Source organism: Bemisia tabaci, unplaced genomic scaffold, assembly GCF_918797505.1.
Source record: "Bemisia tabaci unplaced genomic scaffold, PGI_BMITA_v3".
Classification (NCBI taxonomy): Eukaryota; Metazoa; Arthropoda; class Insecta; order Hemiptera; family Aleyrodidae; genus Bemisia; species Bemisia tabaci.
Genome location: NW_027311747.1, coordinates 129,136 through 149,751, shown reverse-complemented (window position 1 = coordinate 149,751; position 20,616 = coordinate 129,136). Strand labels below are relative to the sequence as shown.

Sequence of the window (20,616 nt, the reverse complement as noted above, 5' to 3'; positions counted from 1 at the left end):
CTTTAAAATCATTGGTTAAGGCATGACCGACTATAATTTTACCCTCCAGAATACTATGAACCTCTTTTTGCACAACAGTAAAATCCTCACCATTTTGAAGATCTGTAGCTATTAGGCCACTAACTCTGGTTCTGTAGTCAGTGACTATTTTCCTGGGCTTGACATATTTATCGTATACAGGGTGTACCAAAAGTCCGTCCCACCCCTGCTAACTTTTGAACGAATTGAGCTAGGGTAATGAAACTTTGGGAATGTTCCTATCTCAAAAGGGACCATCTTTTGGGGGGGTCAAAATTTTGGTTCCCCCTCAGGGGGGGCGCGGGGGGCCCCAAACTTTTTTTTTTCAAATGGCAACCCCTATCTTGTGATACCTCATTCGAAAGAGCATTAAAAACTAAGAATTTTGGCGCAAACCGCAGATCAATATCTTAATTTTTGACCGAGTTATGATAGGTCAAAGGTCAATTTTGACCTATTTTCAAAAAATCATAACTCCGGTTCAAATTATCGTAGAGAAAAAAATAAAACGGGAAAATTTACCAAATTGTGTCCGCTTTTAAGTAAAAATTGCAGAAATCACTTCGCTGTAATTTTAAGGGGGGGCTCGGACCCCCAAATACGTCAATTCAAAGGTCATTCAATTTTCCCGCGAAAAAAAGCAATTTCCCCCAGATTTGCCTCCACATTATCTCAGTAAGGTCAAAATTAGTTCAACATTACGTTGGCAAGTCCCCAAATTTCGGGAAAGTTAAAAAAAAACGAAATTTAAACGGTCACATTTAATCACCTTAAATTTCGTTTTTTTTAACTTTTCCCGAAATTTGGGGACTTACCAACGTAATGTTGAACTAATTTTGACCTTACTGAGATAATGTGGAGGCAAATCTAGGGGAAATTGCCTTTTTTCGCGGGAAAATTGAATGACCTTTGAATTGACGTATTTGGGGGTCCGAGCCCCCCCTTAAAATTACAGCGAAGTGATTTCTGCAATTTTTACTTAAAAGCGGACACAATTTGGTAAATTTTCCCGTTTTATTTTTTTCTCTACGATAATTTGAACCGGAGTTATGATTTTTTGAAAATAGGTCAAAATTGACCTTTGACCTATCATAACTCGGTCAAAAATTAAGATATTGATCTGCGGTTTGCGCCAAAATTCTTAGTTTTTAATGCTCTTTCGAATGAGGTATCACAAGATAGGGGTTGCCATTTGAAAAAAAAAAGTTTGGGGCCCCCCGCGCCCCCCTGAGGGGGAACCAAAATTTTGACCCCCCCAAAAGATGGTCCCTTTTGAGATAGGAACATTCCCAAAGTTTCATTACCCTAGCTCAATTCGTTCAAAAGTTAGCAGGGGTGGGACGGACTTTTGGTACACCCTGTATACATTCTTCGTTCCAGTTCACAATGGATACTCTGCCTAGCATGTTCCCTTTCTTGTTTTTGCCTACACCCACCATTTCACAATCAAGGGCTACATAATCATTTTTCAAGGGTTTTAATGGAAAATTAACTATTTGGGTGTCAATTTGCGGCTCCTCTTCATTATCCATGGGGATCGGCGATGGCTCAACCTCCGGTTTACTCTTGTAATGGGGGAAGTCTGGTGCGATGTACGGAGCAGCATCATCCCTCACTTTTGAAGCGACAGCGCTGACAAGCGGAAGGATCCCTGTTTTAAAAAAGATCAGTTGAAGGTATATCAGTTCGTCAACGTTTTGGCGCGGAGTATCAGTAGACATCAATAGAGATTGGGCCAGATGATGGCTTCAACTGATCTGAACTGATGAGTGGTAGCAGTTAGAAGTACCTAGATAACAACAGATCTGAAATGGACTACATTTTGCAATTTGGAGCTATAAATTCTAGCCCTGTTTAAAAATAACGTATGTACCATTAGTTTCCCCATGCACACAAGTGTTAAGCGCTCAGCCGATAGGCGGCGCTTTTTGATTTCGACCTGCCACTAGAGCTCTAGTATACTAGGGCGCTCAAGCGATCAAATGGCGCACCAACTCATCGATGCACGAAACGCCATTTTTACTTTTTTTTTTTTTTGATTACCTCATTATGCCTCTGTGAATACGATTAAATGCAAATTAGCGTAAGAAATAAATAACAGTCCTAAAACTCTCTTTGCTATGCGGTTTATAGTTATCCTATAATTACTTCTGAAAGTTCAAGATTCGCGTTCTGTTTTCCGAAAACTTTTCCACCGGTGATAACCTTATTCGGAGACCTTAGTAGAATTCGCCTACATCTAGGTTATGTGTCTTTGACCTAGGTACTGGAGAGTATTGCCATCCTTTTGCCCTTCTCTGATTGGTTCATGAGTTTTGGCGTCTTTGGCCCTCTTCTGGTGTATCAATGTTCATTTTCTGTAGGTACATAGCCGCGATTCAGATTCAGATGACACTACTCTCCCGTATTTGCTTCTCGCGTCTCGCTTACTCCTTTGTGTTTTCATATTTCGTCCATCTCCTTCCATCCATAATTAATTCCATAATCCATCCGCCTCGTTTAAGATTGTGTTGTGAAATTTAAGATTGTGAAATTGTCTGAAATTTGAAGCATAATATTTTGGAATTATTCAACGTATGTCGTGTCTTGTCTTCAGACTCGTTCTGCCCACCTCGTGAAGTTTGTGAAAGTTTCTGAAGTATAATGCTGTGAAATTATTTGACCAATTATCATGCTACCTCAGAGACTGTTTTAGTGTTTTTGGGTTAATTAAAGTATGTCAGGTAGGAGATCTGCCATTTGCGATATATGCAAAATGCTTCATTATACTAGTGTACCACAGTTGTTCTCAAGCACCAATTACAACACGGTTTGCATTTTTATGCTGAATAGCATAGATAAACGACTGGAGCATTTTGCGCAGCTCAAGCGCAGGGATTTGTACCTTCGTAATTGTCACCACCTCATCGCTGCAAATTATGAAAAGGACCGCTCGAGTGTATCCTTGATCATAGAATATCTGTTATTCTCAAAGCGATGTCGTCATCACATCCCTGTCAGTTCACAACTTCTATTTATTGAGTTTAACTATGTGTCAAAAAATCTGAGATATCTGAAGTAGCAGAAAATTGTGTACTTTCAAAGTCTAAGATTTTTTGCGGCACCGACAGTTTCATAAATCTTCCTTATAACACTCTACTCTGAAACCGCTACATTCTACCTCTCACATTGCTCCATAACAAAGGTATGTGTTAGCCTCTTATTTGAACTAAAAATTCTAGGTTTCATGACTCATTTAAGTACTCATTCACTCTCTGGTGAATTTGGTTCCGTCAGATTCATTGCAAGACACCTTATGTGTTATCTCCGCAGACCTAACACAGGCATTTGAACGCTCAATGAGAGCAAAATTTCAACTGGCCTGTTGTCTACTTTTCAGTAAAGAAGGTAAATAACATTCCTTAAGGACTCGCTTTGAGACGATAAAACAAGGTTTCTCCATTATTTACCGTAAGACGATAATAAGTGTTCCACCAGACTATGTAGGAGATGAGGTTGAAAGTTACGTCACCTCCATGTGTGAGGAAGTTTTCTTACCTACAACCTGATTTTATGACTTACAATAACAAAAGATACTGCTTTCGCCTGGCATTTTTTCATGCGTCGCATCGTCTAATAAACGGGGACCTACATTTACTTGATTCCATGAATAGGTAAAATGGCTCAGAGAGAATTTCGTCGAATGATCACTACGGCCATCTCTCATCCAGCTGGAGAACTTTTACTTACCTTTGATTAAAAAATTCATGAACCATAGAGTTTTTGGAAATTGAGTAAGGTAAGTGTGCCAGTTTTGGGCACTGCACCAGTTAATGGCACCCTCAGCGAAAATATGTAATTAATAAGCCATGGGTTACCTTTGTGGCAAAGAAAAAATTGTTTCAAAAATATCCACCAGATAGCAGTTCAAAACAACAACAGCTGACAGTTCCAGCAAGGAGGAGGAAGAAGAAGAAAAATAAACAATCCTAAGGAGGTCAGGTGCTGAGAAAAAGTGTGGTTTCCTTAAGGTGTATCTACAGCTGCGTGAAGTAAGAAATTTCTCCGCGCAGGGGGCGCCACCGCTGTGTTTTAGAGTCCGTACAGCACCACGTGAGTCCTTGAGCTTTTATAAAAGTTGAAGGAATTTCTGTTTAAATCGAAGATAAATAAGTTCTAGCTATAACATTCTTCTTCCTATTGACCCTAAAAACAACGTGAAAAGTCATTTCTGAAGCTCTGCAATTTGATCCCAGAAAAAAGTAGGGTTAAGCATGATGACCTTGATGCAACCAATCGCGCTTGATCGCTCTCAGCAGTTGGCAGATATCTCTCTCCCACCGTGAGCTGTCTCTCTCGCACTTACAGATATCCCGTAAGAGAAACTGGGATCAATTTACAGCTTTTATTATTAGACTTTCAAAGCTCGCGTTTGTTTCTAAGGATTCCAGACGTATGCTGCTAGAACTTATGAGTCTTAGAATTTAAGATACCTATTGTGATATTTAAATAATCACTGATTTCGGAGTCGGATTTTAGCAGCGCGACGTGGTGGATTTTTTCGGAACTACAGCTGAAGATTAACCTTAAGTTTCAGGTAAGCTAACTCAAGCTCTAAATCATTTTTCTTATTTTTTTCCATTGAACCTGTTGTGCTGAAAACTTTTTGAACCAGTAATAGTGATATTTTGAATCTAATTCTACTAATTTAATGAGCTAAAATTGATTTTCAGCATTAAAAACAGGGGTGCCCCGAAGTGGTACAATCATTTGCAGCTAATTCCAGTCAATGGCATGGGTGCCCATTAGTGGTTCCATGGAGTTTTTTGAGCGAGCCGATGAATGGCACCCTTGTTACAAACTTTTCCTTTTCAAAAGTTTCGGACTATTGATGAATATTTGCCTGTGTTTTTTACATTTTTAACTTAAAATACAAAAATACTTGAATTATGAAACAAACAGAGTCATCTCAATGTTGAATTAACTCCGATACACCTCAACTTAAATTTGGGATAACCGCATTTTTAACTAAAATACACATTACTTCACCAGGATTTTAAATTTAAATATTCTTTTAACGATTTAAACTCGCCAACTGAATTGATTGCTAAATTTCCTCTTTGTAGATTGCAGTCATGGTCAAAGCCAAGAAGAAATCTAAGGCTAAGGCGAAAGTACGGAAAGTTGTCAAGAGGCCAAAGTTCATGTATAAAGCGTCTGACACGCAGGATGCAATGGATAGTGTTAGAGGAGCTGCAGATGGAATACGCATGAGCTGCAAAGCAGCTGCAAAGAAGTTTAAAGTACCGCGGTCGACTCTACAGAGAAAACTGAAAGATTCCGGCTCCGCAGAGGATAGGGAGGTCGGCCCAGAAGCAGTGTTGGGAAGAACAAATGAGGAGACGCTAGTGCAGTGGGCCTTGCATTTATCACAAACAACAGAAACAGAAGGACAAACAGAAACAGAACAGAAACAGAAACAGAAAACAGAAGAACAAAAACAGAAAGAAAAACGAACAAATGAAGCAGAAGGAAAAAGAAGCCGAAAAGGCTGTACCAAAAAAGAAACCGAAATCAAAACCACGTCGTCAATTATTTATCGAATCAAGTTCTAGCGATGAAAATTCGGACACCATAGATTCACCTGATTCTCCTTCAACTGTTCCAGAAGCTGTTGAAACATTAGCGCTTAGTGACTTGAAGAAAAATGTATATGTCATATTTGTTTATGAAGGTGAATATTTTCCGGGCGTTATTTTGGAAACAACTCAAACTGGAGCGAAGGTCAGTGCTATGACCATGGCTGGTCCAGATGGATGGCGATGGCGCGAGAAAGAGGATACGTTTCATTATGATCTAACAGACATTAAAGAAGTTATTGAACCCCCAACTATTCGCAACAGCAGAGGTGTTAGTTGCGTTCCAGAAATGAGGAAATATCGCGTTTAATTTTTTCCTAAGTAGGTCTAACTTTTTTTTGGTTTTTTGTGATATTTAAGTTACCATAATGGTCTCTCATAACTTACTTACTGAGTTCTGTTAAAAAGTAATTTTGCCAAATACACTTATTATTTTGGTTCTATATGTTCCAGTCATTACATTTAAGAAAGGTTATAACTAAATAATGCACCTGAGACTGATTGCAAGTATATTTTTAAAAGCTAAGTAGGTAGTAAAAGTGCAATATTATAGAAAATTCTTGATAAATATGTTTACTTAGTTGGTTTATTTTAAGAAGTTTCAATGTTCCTTTTGATATGAGATTGTTGAAAGTAATGAATTACTCATGGTTTACTTCAGGATTTTTGTATTCAAAGAGTTTATTCTGTTCCACTGTGCATTTCATTTAATTTTTTTGCTGTTTCTTATTTTTGATACATTAAAAAGTTTTAAACAAATTCAATTTTCTTCAATTTAAAATGTCCTACCTCCTAAAAAAATCCATTCTGAGGGAAAGTTAATTCATGCAGAACGTACAAACTCAGGTGAAGAAAGAGTTTTAAGATACATTTAAAACAACCTGTTTTGTTTTGAATTTCACGACCGAATTCATTGCCTAACTGTAAAATTTCAATGGAAAAAAACAATCTGGTTCCATGACTTAGGGTCCTTTTTCGAGTGAAAGTAAAAATCTTCAGGGGGTGCCATGAACTGGGGCAGTTGGATGTCAATCACTGGTGCATAGGTGTCATTCACTGGTGCATCATGAATTTTTTCATTAAAACCAGTTATTTTAACATTTATTTTTAAGATTAAAACGAATTTTGGTTTTATTCACAAATTAGAAAAGATTTGCTGAAGATTGATTGCAAAAACTTAAAGATTCATCAAGTTTTGAAATTATGAGAACTAATCAAAGTCAACCTCCACCACTAAGGTGCCATTCATTGGCGCAGTTACCTTACACAATATTATTGTGAAAGATTTTTGAGGTTGAGTCTTTGTTTACATTCTCAAAGTATCAAAAGTTCTACAGTTTCATCGTGTTTCCTCCTAATTTTATCAGCTAATGAGCAATGGCTCCTAATTTACTCAACTCCTCAGCAGGCCAAAACTCTATACCTCTACAGATACATATGAGAATCATGCGTTTCAACGAAACCTACGAGACCTGCTTATCATCACTCAGGAACCACCGATCTTTTCTGCAGGTGTCATGGACCATTCATGACAAATACTGTTGCAACCACCCTTATCCTAGGTACATATCTATGCATAGTAATTCTAGTGATCAGCTCCATACTCACAATGTAATTTCTGTAAAATACAGTTGGACGGTGGAATTACCAGACCCCGTATCTCGGTTTGCGACGTTGTAGACTTCCTTTCATACTTTCTTCTTTACACGGAAAACCAACCAACATCAATTTATAAAAACTTCTGCAAATTTTCTTCTCTGTGCGAAGAAAACTCTGTGAAAACCAAGGAGGAAAAATGATTTGTTCTCTGTCAAAAGAATAAAATGAGAGCGGAGATTTTTAAGCACCGCAAACGAGATACATGGTCTGCTAGTTTCACTGTTGACTTGTTACGATATACCTATACCTACAATATCCCTACAGATTACATTGAAGATATTACTGTCCCTGTAACAGTGACTGATTCGAATGTTATCACAGTAGAGGGTTTCAGATATTTGGGCCAGCATGGTTTATTAATTACACAGAACGTAAGTTACCTATATAAATTAAGGCGTAGAGGCAACTTCTGCCTTTGGTTGGCCAGAAATTTCTGTAAACGCATTTAAATTCCTAAAATTTATGAGAAATTCCGAATCTACTAAATGAAAGCAAGGATTTCAGGAGAACATGATTAACAATTTGCTGTCAGAAGGAAAACTGCGGAAGGAAAGTGGGAAAGATTTTTCACTAAGGCTCAACATAATATGAGGAGGAAAAAATGAATGTAATTTCCGTTTACCCTGGTTATAATTCTGGTATTGTAAGAATTCTCTTTCTCTATTTACGTAATTACCTATTAGATTATTGTATTGTATGAAATCCTGTTATCACGAAGACAGAGTATCATAGAGCATAAACAATAAACATAGGAAAGGTTGTGTCTGATCAAGAGTCATTAGAAGGTTTTAGCGTAGTGTGCTGCAACCTAGCGGACACATGGTGCCTTCGATTCGCGAAAAGTTACCTTCAGTACTCACAATCAGTTGCAGTTGATTGATTTCGTTTATTGTCTCATCATTTACCTATTAATATTTATATTTCGTTCATTTATTTACCTATAATATTTTTTACGTGTCCAATTAGGGCATCATTAAAATAATTAATTTGGCCTCGTTAAGTGATACGTTCATCTTTGATACATTTTCTTCAAATAATCTAGAAAAGTTATTTTTTTGGAGCCGTAATAGTTTTCTCTGTTTTTATGAGAAATCGAGGATTTTTTATGTATTAATATTTCGGTACTTAAGTAATGGATCATTATTTTTCTTATGGATCTTGGATTTTTTTTTCGGGGGGGGGGGGGGGAGGAAGCACAATTTTAGATGTTTTAATTATTGAAAATTTTAACATACTCAGTTAATAGGTAGTAAATTAAATCTGGGACTCATTAAAATTGCGCTCACCGCTGAGCGCTTCTCTAATACCCACGTATTAGAGCTTTCCCGCTTGTTTTTTTTCAGATGAGCCAGAATTTATAGTTCCAAATTGCAAAATGCAGTCCAAATGATACTTGGTATCAGTTGGTACCATACGAGGGGTATTCGTGAAGTAAGTTAATATTTGTCATATCTTTTAAATTAATAAAGATAATTTAAATCTGTAAAAAGTTTAAGAATTTTCATACTCTCAGCTTTCTAAAACGCTTCAGTTTTTTAAATTTGGTCTTCTGAGTGCCGAGTGACATCAGTTTTCCCACACCCGTCTCTCACGACCGTGTGTCCAAAATTTACGCGCGTCTTTAGGGGTGCTCGATGAGTGTTACTCATTTATTTCTTAGAAAGAAGCACAAATATTGATGCAAACAGAAACTGTGATGTCATGAAAAGGCTCAAATCACAAATCAGCATTCAAAAGAAAATGCCTTGGCTTTTTGTCTCGTCAAGTGATGCTGCTTCATGACAATGCTGGGCCCCATAAAGCTCATATGACCAATCAGTTGTTGACCTCCTTAAAATAAGATCTTTCTCACATCCTCCTTATTCTTAGGATCTCACCCCAAATGATTCATCACTTATTTCCTGAGCTAGAGAAGAGTTTTGGCGAAAAAAGTTCCGTAGACGACGATGAGGTGAAAGAAGCTGTACAAAAGTGGTTGCAAAAACAGAATCGCCAGTTTTACGGTGATGGAATAAAAAAGCTCTTGTCATGGTATGTAAAATGTGTCCAACGAGATGCAGTCCAGTCAATAGAGCACATATAGGGGCTAAGTAGAGACAATTTCTGAGGAAACTTTCTGATATACTATTCCTATGTATTTTTCATCGCTGAATCCGAATTTTATATTTGCGAAAAGATCTGAGGCGAGGCAAAGCCGCCATCTTGAAAAAATGGCCGAAATTTTCGTTTTTCGGCTAAAAAACGGAAATAACTCGTATATTATGGAAATTACGGCAAAAGTAGTTATTTTCCAAATTAAAGTACATAAAATTTCCATTAAAATGAGTCCAAGATGGTTAAGATCGGATGATAACAAATGCCGTTACAGCGTTGCAAAGTTTCAGGCAATTATTGGAGTTAGGCAATTTTTGTAACTCTCCCTGCAAAAAGAGAGCTTTCAAGGCAATTAATCATTAAATCGTAGTAAGTGTAAGTGTGAATGATCAAAGGAGTGCAATTTTGAGTTCTTGACTTTCAAGAACGGCAGTGGATAATGGCGGGGGGGGGGGGGGGGTCGGTCTTCGTTCTCCGGGTTAGAAGTTCAATTTGAGTTGTAAACGATGTTGTTCCAATGAAACCTCTCTTTTTATTTCGGCGCATAACTGTTAATAAAAAATCAGATGAGGAACTTCAACATTTTTTGTCGAACTCCCACCCTATACCCTTTTGTTGACCTTAGCAGACGGTATAGCGCATTCCACATTTTATGGCATGTTTTAGTGTATTTTCCGAAGGAAATACACTATTGCGTTCTCCCCTGATGTCAGACCTGGACCAAAGACCATGTAATGAGCATCGATCATGGGTCGTGGATTACGAATATGCATGCCGTTTGAATTCATGTTTATATATATATATATATATATTTAGAATTTTCTTTGTGCTGCCGATAAAACTCCGTAAAATTTTCGAACGGATTAAACCAAAAATTTCTCGGTAATGTAATAAAATGGCGGTGGAAATTTTGAAACGCTGCATGGCGCTTGTGATACTTTGGTCAGAAGGTGACTTCCTTTTATTCTTTAGCCGCAAACTAAACAACTCAATGCCTCGGAACTTTCTTCAAACATCCCCTTTGTTAAGAAGAATGTCCGTACAAAATATTCAACTCAAATACTGCTCAGTAGAACATCAGAAGAAATAAAATACTGCTTAGTAGAACGTCAGAAGAATTTAATTAAAATTTGATGCAGTTGCACAGAATCTCGTTAACGCTATCATAATCATCTTCTATGTAACGGTAAAAACCTTCTAAAAACGAGTACACACGCAGTGAAAGCAATAATAAAACTATCTCGTAGTTTAGTACCCAAACCCAATGCGTTTCTATTTTTTTGCCAGAATGCGAAGCTCTATTAGCTTACTCCATACCTTTCTTTCTTTGATGAAATAAATTAACTATATATATATATATTTCCGACTCATCGTGGTTTTTCCGATTTTTGCTTGGTTATATTTCCCTTATTTTAAAAAATTTCCGAGTGAAACTTTTTGCGATGTAAAGTAGAGGAACAGGACTACCATTCTGCGAAAAAAAAAACGGAGATCGAAGTATTACATTTCGAATGGTGGGGGCGAGAAGTGGGGGGAGGTTCAATTTTGTGGGCGCGATAACTCGCGCAAATTAAAAGGTTTCCCCCGAAATTTTTACAGAAGGAAGATCTTACTTATTTCTAGGCTGGTATTGAATTTGAGCGAAATCGGTCGAGCCGTTTAAAAATGGCGAGCTTTGAAAGTTTTAGGCGGGGGGTGTGCGGCAAAAGAGGAGGGAAGTCGCACAGTGGGTCACGACCTGAAAATTGGTGGATAAGACGGCTATGTTGTCGTACAATAGGTCACCAACTGATGAACTGATAATTGGTGGACACGATGGCTACATTGCCGCAGAGTGGGTTACAGACTGATAATTGGTGGACAAGACGGCAATGTTGTCGCACAGTGGGTTATGGAGATTCATCCATCGTCATTCAAGCTTGCCACAGCGTTTGTTGACATTTTTTCATATCAGACATTACATGAGGATTGTTGTTGCAATCTGGCGACATGAAGTCCTTATTCGAATAATCAATGCCTCCAACAGTGTAAACGTAAATCCAACCTCCAAAGATTGATAACTCCCCGCCCCCGCCCCTCCCTTCGGAAAATAGACTCTTCCCGCGGTGGACGCGCGGGTCACTTAAAAGACAGAACAACTGAGGCCGGACACTCAAACTAAAAAACGCGCGCGAGGCGCGCGTCCCGGGGGGGCTTCTTTTTTTTTACATTTACACTGTGTGTAGATAAAATTGATGACAAGAATCCTACTTATGTCATATAAATGTCCGCTTTTTGCTCCATCGAGTGATTTGGAGATAAAATGAGGCATTTTCATCAAGATGCGACAACCATGTGTATCCCGCTAATTTTCTGATCGTTTTCGGCGGCTATCCCAAGGATATTACAAGATTAAGCACGAAAAGACCTGCAAGATGGCGAAGAGGACAAGCTTCATCAGTGGAAATAAAATTCCATGAAAGTATGGTCCCAGTAACATCACAAGCAAATTTTCTGAAAAACGGCAAAAACAAATTCTGTTTGATCCAAAGGCTCAAAAACGTTTCAGGGCTAAAACCATGTCTGTATTTCAAGCAGAAGAAGTCACTGACATAATCAAAGTTTCAAAGGGCTTGGAAATGGCAAAACAGGGCGAAATTGCTGTCATTGTAGGAGAAGATATTAACCTCCTTGTCCTCCTTATAGCTCAGTCAAGTAACATCAAAAATGCTTTTCCTTTAAAATCAGGCAAGGTTGAGACTCCTTAAATACTTTTCAACTGAGGCAGCCTTCAAAATGGAGTGAATTTCGAACACATACTGTTCATTCATGCCATTAGTGGGTGTGACATAACATCATCACTCTTCAGCCAAGTCAAAGTTAAATTTTTAGCAAACCCTGGAGAGCAACTCAGCTTTAATAAGTGAACCAGCTCAGATGCTTAAGAAATCAGCCTCAAAGCAAGAAGAAATTTCTAAAGCAGGAAAATAATTTTTACTCCGATTATATGGCTTCAAGAGTGAGCGGAAATAACTTTGGCTGAATTTAGGTATGAAAGCTTTGCTTCGACTTTTTTCCATGTACAAAATCTAGCTTGTCTTCCACCTTCAGAGGACGCTGCCACATTTCATGCTCCTATCCTCAAGTACTCAGCAATGGATGAGCATCAAGAAATAAGCGTGTTACTGGGGGTGGAAGAATAGCAGAAATGGCCTCATCCCCATCATTACGTTGAAAAATACCGCTACGGGCGAAATTTTAAGCAAGATCTCATGCAAGCACATTGAAGAAAGTCGCGGCGCCCGCGGTTTTTGGAAAAAAGGCCTTCATTGCAGTCTTGTTTGCGGGTATTGCCATGGCTCGTGCGAAAATAGTCAATGAGACGCACTTTCAATGGAAGAAGAAGGAGATGACGTAGATGATCCAGAAGACGCTGAATGTTTGGACAATGACTATGATTTGCAGAGAAGTGATGAGATTGACGAGTGGATGAAACGAGAGGCAGTGGGGCGCAGAGGGAACCATGACAAGGTGTAAATGCATTATAAAATGTGGACATTGTAACTTTACTCATAGTACGGTGGGTACGATCAAAGTCGACGATTTTTTGATTGGAAATTGCCACTTCGGGAGGTCAAACTAGATGAAAAAATAAAAGTTTTTGTCCGTAGAACCACTTTCAAATCCGTGCAGGATCCAAGATGGCGGCCAAGCGCTTTTTTGAAGTGCTATATCTCTGTTGCAAATTGTCCGATTTTGATTTTCTTCTTTTTAAGTAAGAGCTAAAAGGGCTTAAAATATGAATAAATTATAACAAATTCAATTTGGCCAACAATTTGTCCAAAATTTTACAAAAAATTTTTTCCTTGAAAATTCATAAAATTTCAAAGCAAAATAACTTTTAACTGAGCAGGAAAATTGATATTTTCTCTTCAGTAAAAGAGATGGGAATTATTTTTGTGCTACGAGTAGTTAGCCCGCGAGAGCCATTTAAGGTGATTCGATGGACGCCATATTTTGTGTCAGAACGGCATGCGATATATCGCATCAATTGGTACCATTTTTTCAGCTACTTGTCATTTTTCTCCAATTTTGAGATCGCAATTCTGTTGTCAGGAGACTAAAGCACTCACTTACCAATTTTAACAAAGAAATTCAACGTAATAAAGGCGTGGTTTTTTTAGAGAGAAAATATCGCATTCGAGTGCAGTTTCGATATCAGTATCGAATGCGATATTTTCTCTCTGAAAAAACCACGTCTTTATTACGTTGAATTTGTTTGTTAAAATTGGTAAGTGAGTGCTTATGTCTCCTGACTACAGAATTGCGATCTCAAAATTGGAGAAAAATGACGAGTACCTGAAAAAATGGAACCAGTTGATGCGATTTATCGCATGCCGTTCTGACACAAAGTATGGCGTCCATCGAATCGCCTTATGTATCGCGCGATCGGCCGCGGCGCGCGATTTCCACCCCGCGTTCATGGCCACGGGCGCGCTTCACACGTGTAAAAGGCGCTGTATCTCTCCAACCGTTCGTTCGATTTTCAAACTTTTGGTCTCGTTTGAAAGCTGCTATAAAGACCTTTTCAAATAATGTGCATTTTTACATTTACCTTTAAATAATTTGCCATATTATGAAAAAATACGTGAATTTTTCAATTTCGATCATCTTAACAGCCGTTGATATTTTGTTTCTGGGCGCAATTAGAGCCCTTTATTTTCTTGAGGTGGATAGAAGATTTTCTGACCTTCAAAATGATACCAAAACCTTTCTTTTGTGACGAATAGAAAACGCGTGAGGACGGTTTTGGTCGCGCGCTCGGGTAGAGGTTCGCCACTTATGCGCCGTGCAACCTCGCGTCGGCCCGCGTTCATGCGCTACAGAACTGGAATATTCGCTGTTTTTTTTTATCATTCATCGCAAAATTTTCATGAAAATTGTTAATTTTGGAAAATCCTTTCATACCCTCTTGAGACGAAGTGAATACCTATAATAAAAAAATAAATACTCTGGTTAACATGATAAATATGAAAAAATGTATAACGAACTAATTACTATTCCTTAAGTTTTTATGAGATGGAGATGAATGAAACCACAACAAATTTGATTCTTTATTTGATTCATTACACTTTTAAACGACGATATATTGCCGATAATCAGCATTCTCATGGAATTTTAGGAACGATTTCTACAATTTTCTTGCTTAGAGGTGAACTCTACTATTTAATTAAAATTGATCGCAAAATGATCAGCGGGCTTAGAATCCTTCCCTACAACCAAGTGCATAGTGCACGTGGAAAACTTTTCCGATGCAACAGCGGCGTTTTTCCCTATTTCGTCCTCAAAGGCACTTCCAGATGCCTGTTTTCAAACCCTGGAAAAATATACCTGCATGTCGCCTCTATTTTTGGCGGTAAATAGAGGTTTTCTTAGCAGGCGCAGGGGCGGATGTCGGTTTTCTTAAATTACGCTGGTAGATATGATATGAATGATAAACCGCAACAAACTTGATTCATTATGTAATTTATCTCGATTTTAAATTGGGATAAAACGGCGATTATCGGCTTTCTCGTGGAATATTAGCTATGGTTTAGGTATACAAATTTCTTGCTTAGATCAGTCGAGCTGGTCACAGAAACGTGTTCTGATGCTTGAATCTTGTGAAGCAGCTAAAAATAGTAGGATCTGTTCCAACAGCAACTCTGAAAGTTCAATGTTAACCGAGATATCGTGTTTTGAAAAATTCGATTCATGCCGTTACCCACCGAGGAAGTGAAACCCTTGGTTTCCTCCCATTTGCTTTCATCCGAGTTTCACGCATGTTTCAATTTTGTTTCACGTTGAGTAACCAGTGAAATTGTGTGTCAGCCTGAAAAATGAGAGCAAGGTGGAAGAAACCAAGGGTGTCACTATACTAGTGACACCCAAGCGGTATTCAAAGCGGTACCGCTGTGGATAACGTCATCAACCGGATTTTTCAAAGTTGGATATCTTGGTTAATATTGAACGAAGAAAGCTTTTGTTCGTACAAATCGTTTTGTATTTAGCTGATCCACAAGAATCAAATGTCAAAACACGATTCTGTAACCAGCGCAACTGACTCATTGAAATTGATCGCTAAAAGGTCAATGTGTTTAGAATCCTTCCCAACAACGAATCTGGGAACTCCAAAAAGTTCACGTAGTAGAGTTTCTTCGGACTTTCAATTTTTAGGAAACTCTCCATATCCGAGCATCTTATCAGCCACGATAACCCCCCCCCCCCCCCCCGTCTTTGACAATGTGCCCGATAAACGCCCTGCATGACATTTAAGGCACACTAAGGGGGCATCGATGATGTCTTCCGCGTTAGTAAGATTTTTTTAAAATTGGATCAATTTATAATAACTTTTGTTAAACTATTACTGCAATGACTAATACGAGCACCTCCAGAACATTGCGTGCAGATAAAAGTGCATTGTACTTGAGCTTTAACATAGGAGCATCTCTTTATGCAGGCAGACTTGCAGTTGCATTTAACAATCTCCCGACAGTCGCTCCAAATGGAAAGAAGATTTGACCTGATGAGTGACCAGCTTCTTCTCTTTTCGATCAACTCGTACTCCTCACGGCCAGGAATTTCTTGTTCTGGAGACAAAGCGCGTTCCCAAACATACCTTACCTGGTCAGCAGCGCAAAGTCTGTGCTGCTTTAATGCACTTTTGTGGGGGGCAAATTATGAAGTTCCCTATTTTTGGTGTAAGTAGAAATTTTCTCAGCAGATGCAGGGGCTTATTTCCTGATTTTTCGTACTGAGGACGGCTTAATTTAAGAAAACCGACATCCGCCCCTGCGCCTGCTAAGAAAACCTCTATTTACCGCCAAAAATAGAGGCGACATGCAGGTATATTTTTCCAGGGTTTGAAAACAGGCATCTGGAAGTGCCTTTGAGGACGAAATAGGGAAAAACGCCGCTGTTGCATCGGAAAAGTTTTCCACGTGCACTATGCACTTGGTTGTAGGGAAGGATTCTAAGCCCGCTGATCATTTTGCGATCAATTTTAATTAAATAGTAGAGTTCACCTCTAAGCAAGAAAATTGTAGAAATCGTTCCTAAAATTCCATGAGAATGCTGATTATCGGCAATATATCGTCGTTTAAAAGTGTAATGAATCAAATAAAGAATCAAATTTGTTGTGGTTTCATTCATCTCCATCTCATAAAAACTTAAGGAATAGTAATTAGTTCGTTATACATTTTTTCATATTTATCATGTTAACCAGAGTATTTATTTTTTTATTATAGGTATTCACTTCGTCTCAAGAGGGTATGAAAGGATTTTCCAAAATTAACAATTTTCATGAAAATTTTGCGATGAATGATAAAAAAAAACAGCGAATATTCCAGTTCTGTAGCGCATGAACGCGGGCCGACGCGAGGTTGCACGGCGCATAAGTGGCGAACCTCTACCCGAGCGCGCGACCAAAACCGTCCTCACGCGTTTTCTATTCGTCACAAAAGAAAGGTTTTGGTATCATTTTGAAGGTCAGAAAATCTTCTATCCACCTCAAGAAAATAAAGGGCTCTAATTGCGCCCAGAAACAAAATATCAACGGCTGTTAAGATGATCGAAATTGAAAAATTCACGTATTTTTTCATAATATGGCAAATTATTTAAAGGTAAATGTAAAAATGCACATTATTTGAAAAGGTCTTTATAGTGGCTTTCAAACGAGACCAAAAGTTTGAAAATCGAACGAACGGTTGGAGAGATACAGCGCCTTTTACACGTGTGAAGCGCGCCCGTGGCCATGAACGCGGGGTGGAAATCGCGCGCCGCGGCCGATCGCGCGATACTTAAATGGCTGTCGCGGGCTAACTACTCGTAGCACAAAAATAATTTTAGTATCAAATTAAACGCGAGATCAAGACCCATCTCTTTTACTGAAGAGAAAATATCAATTTTCCTGCTCAGTTAAAAGTTATTTTGCTTTGAAATTTTATGAATTTTCAAGGAAAAAATTTTTGTAAAATTTTGGACTAATTGTTGGCCAAATTGAATTTGTTATAATTTATTCATATTTTAGGCCCTTTTAGCTCTTACTTAAAAAAAAAGGAAATCAAAATTGGACAGTTAGCAACAGAGATATAGCACTTCAAAAAAGCGCTTGGCCGCCATCTTTAACGGCCGCCATCTTGGATCCTGCACGGATTTGAAAGTGGTTCTACGGACAAAAACTTTTATTTTTTCATCTAGTATGACCTCCCGAAGTGGCAGTTTCCAATCAAAAAATCGTCGATTTTAATCGTACCCACCGTACTAAGGGGTCCATATGAGAACTGTAATGAATTTTTTTTCTTTAAAGAGATAAAAAACAAAAAAATCGTCATAAAATTGAAAAAAAATTCGATGAAAAAAAAAGGAACGGGCCGGCCGGCACGTACAAAAAAAGGGGGGAAAATAGATACATTGGTATGCCCCGACATTTTGGCATGGGTGACCGACCCGGTCTTGCCACCATCCATGAAGTTGTTAAGAAAGAAGCATCGTAAGTAGGAGGCACATAATATTCGCAATAATACGCTAAGGTTCAGTAGTTTGTAAGGCCTTCTATCAGGAACAAACAAAGAATATGGAATTCCTTTAAAGTTGTTAAGTTGTTCACTCATGTGTGAATATCTTTCAGTCTATCTTTCAATGACGATTTCGAGAAGGACTGATCCTCCTTTTGACGACGATACTTGTTCATGTATACAGGGTTATCCAAAAGTCACTGACCACCCCTGTAACTTTTTTCCAAATTGAGATAGAAGTTTGAAACTTTGGGAATGTTCCTCGGTCTAAGGTAGCAACTTTTTGGTCTCCCCAAAATTTTGGGGGGCGGCCCCCCTTAAGGGGGGCGAGGGCTAACTTTTTTTTTTAAAATGACAACCCCCCCCTTTGTGATACCTCATTCGAAAGATAATAAAAATAGAAAATTTTTGGCGCAAACCGCAGGTCAAAATGTTAATTTTTGACAAAATGGCGGCCGGTCAAAGTTCAAAATGGCGGAAATTTGGCATCTCCGTTGTTTATTGACGGATTGGTGTGAAACTCGGAATCCAAGGGTTTTTTGAGATGAGAAAAACGATTCTGGCATTGGTTTTCCAGAAAAGTCAGTCCTTTTCAAAATGGCGGCGGTCAAAATGGCGGCCTAGAGCGGGAAGTAGATATTTAGGTTGCATATCGTTGAATTTTTATGAAACTTGGTATCTGGGGGAATTTCAGCACGAGAAGAACGAATCTTTCATCGGATATCTGAAATTTTAACAAATTCCAAAATGGCGGCGGAAAAATGGCGAGAAATCAGTTTTACGGCTCTTTACCGATGGATTAGCATGAAATTATTTAATATTCCAAGAATCTAATAAAAGATTCCTTTTAATCTAGCCAAAATCCGCCAGGATATCGAATTTCATGCAAATCCATCGGTAAACAGCCGTAAAACTGATTTCCCTCCATTTTTCCGCCGCCATTTTGGAATTTGTCAAAATTTGAGATATCCAATGAAAGATTCGTTCTTCTCGTGCCGAAATACCCCCAGATACCAAGTTTCATGCAAATCCAACGATATGCAGCCTAAATATCTACCTCCCCGCTCTAGGCCGCCATTTTGACCGCCGCCATTTTGAAGAGGACTGACTTTTCTGGAAAACCAATGCCAGAATCGTTGTTCTCATCTCAAAAAACCCTTGGATTCCGAGTTTCACACCAATCCGTCAATAAACAACGGTGATGCCAAATTTCCGCCATTTTGAACTTTGACCGGCCGCCATTTTGTCAAAAATTAACATTTTGACCTGCGGTTTGCGCCAAAAATTTTCTATTTTTATTATCTTTCGAATGAGGTATCACAAAGGGGGGGTTGTCATTTTAAAAAAAAAGTTGGCCCCCGCCCCCCTTAAAGGGGGCCGCCTCCCAAAATTTTGGGGAGACCAAAAAGTTGCTACCTTAGACCGAAAACATTCCCAAAGTTTCAAACTTCTATCTCAATTTGGAAAATAGTTACAGGGGTGGTCAGTGACTTTTGGATAACCCTGTATATGCAAGAGAGACGATAATCACCCCATTATCCACCACTTGTATGTACGGCCGGCCGGCCCATCCCTTTTTTTTTCTTCGAATTTTTTTTTCAATTTTATGACGATTTTTTGTTTTTTATCTCTTTAAAGAAAATAAATTCATTACAGTTCTCATATGCACCTCTTTGACATCCAAACAAGGACATACACTAAGGGTCAAGTAATGATCAGTGTCTCCTCAGTGATGAGTCGGAAGGTCTCGAAGAAATTATTGATCAGAGATGGGCATGTTTCAGAGAAGTTGGGCCGATTTGATATCATACTCCTTTAAAGCGATGGATCAAAACGTGTTCAGGTCATCATACCTTATAGGTGTTTAATTTTTTTTTTTTTTTTTTTTTTTTGTCATGGGAACGGAGTTCCGCATGATACTACAATCGTTCCGTTGCTATCGCTATGGGATTCCCTATGCCTCTGCGACCTTGAGCGTTTCGCCCAGTCTTCGATTTTTGGTTGATTTTCCGATGTATCAAAAACCGTTGTATTTTTTAGCCAATCATGTCTCTACGTCAAGTTGTGTTGATTTCTAAAATTCGCTTTCAGCGAGTTTTTTTCCACCTTGAGATGTCGTGTCTGACTGGTAAATCTGCGCAGAACCACGAAGTTCCGATTTTGGGCAAATTCTTTTTTTGGGAGGTTCTGATTGGTTATTTTTCGCCATCAGTTTTCTGTTCGTTGGTGCAAAAGATCGCCTACCTCGGTGCTCCTGAGAAGCCGCCATTATCCCACCTCAAATTTCAAAAATAGAAGTAAAGAAATAATAAACATTGTACAAGGTGGAAAATTGTTCTGGAGGACTCGTTACGGACAAAGAAGTCAAAATCAGAGCTCGATTGATTGATTTAATTCATGGATAAACAAATATCGCCTCAGCTTACTGCCGCGATGGCAAATGCATGCTGAGATGAACCCTGAGAGACATGAAAACAGTGCGAACCATGGCTCCTACAGCAATGCGCTTAGCTCATTTCTCTCATATTTCAAAAGCAACAAAGCGTCGAGGTCTCTTGTGATAAGTCCCGCCCATTGCCGGAGTCTTTTGTATGCTATTATTACTCTCCGATACGCCGATTCGTTATAGCCTAGTTGACTAAACCGCCTCATATTTTTGCTTAGGTGCGGGCAATAGGCGATCGGGAGTTCGA

General features: G+C 38.7%; 2 protein-coding genes across 3 annotated transcripts in view; one reads left to right on the top strand and one right to left on the bottom strand.

Annotated features, from left to right (window-relative positions):
• LOC109039333 (uncharacterized) overlaps window positions 1-20,616 on the bottom strand; it is a 71,306-nt gene that overhangs the window by 17,501 nt on the left and 33,189 nt on the right. The gene's annotated exons all lie outside the window — the stretch shown is intronic.
• On the top strand, window positions 1,533-9,773 carry LOC140225840 (uncharacterized). Its single transcript, XM_072305799.1, has 3 exons — window positions 1,533-4,028; window positions 4,589-7,198; window positions 8,639-9,773. The coding sequence occupies exon 2, from the start codon at window positions 5,133-5,135 to the stop codon at window positions 5,610-5,612; it is 480 nt and encodes a 159-aa protein (XP_072161900.1). The 5' UTR covers window positions 1,533-4,028; window positions 4,589-5,132; the 3' UTR covers window positions 5,613-7,198; window positions 8,639-9,773.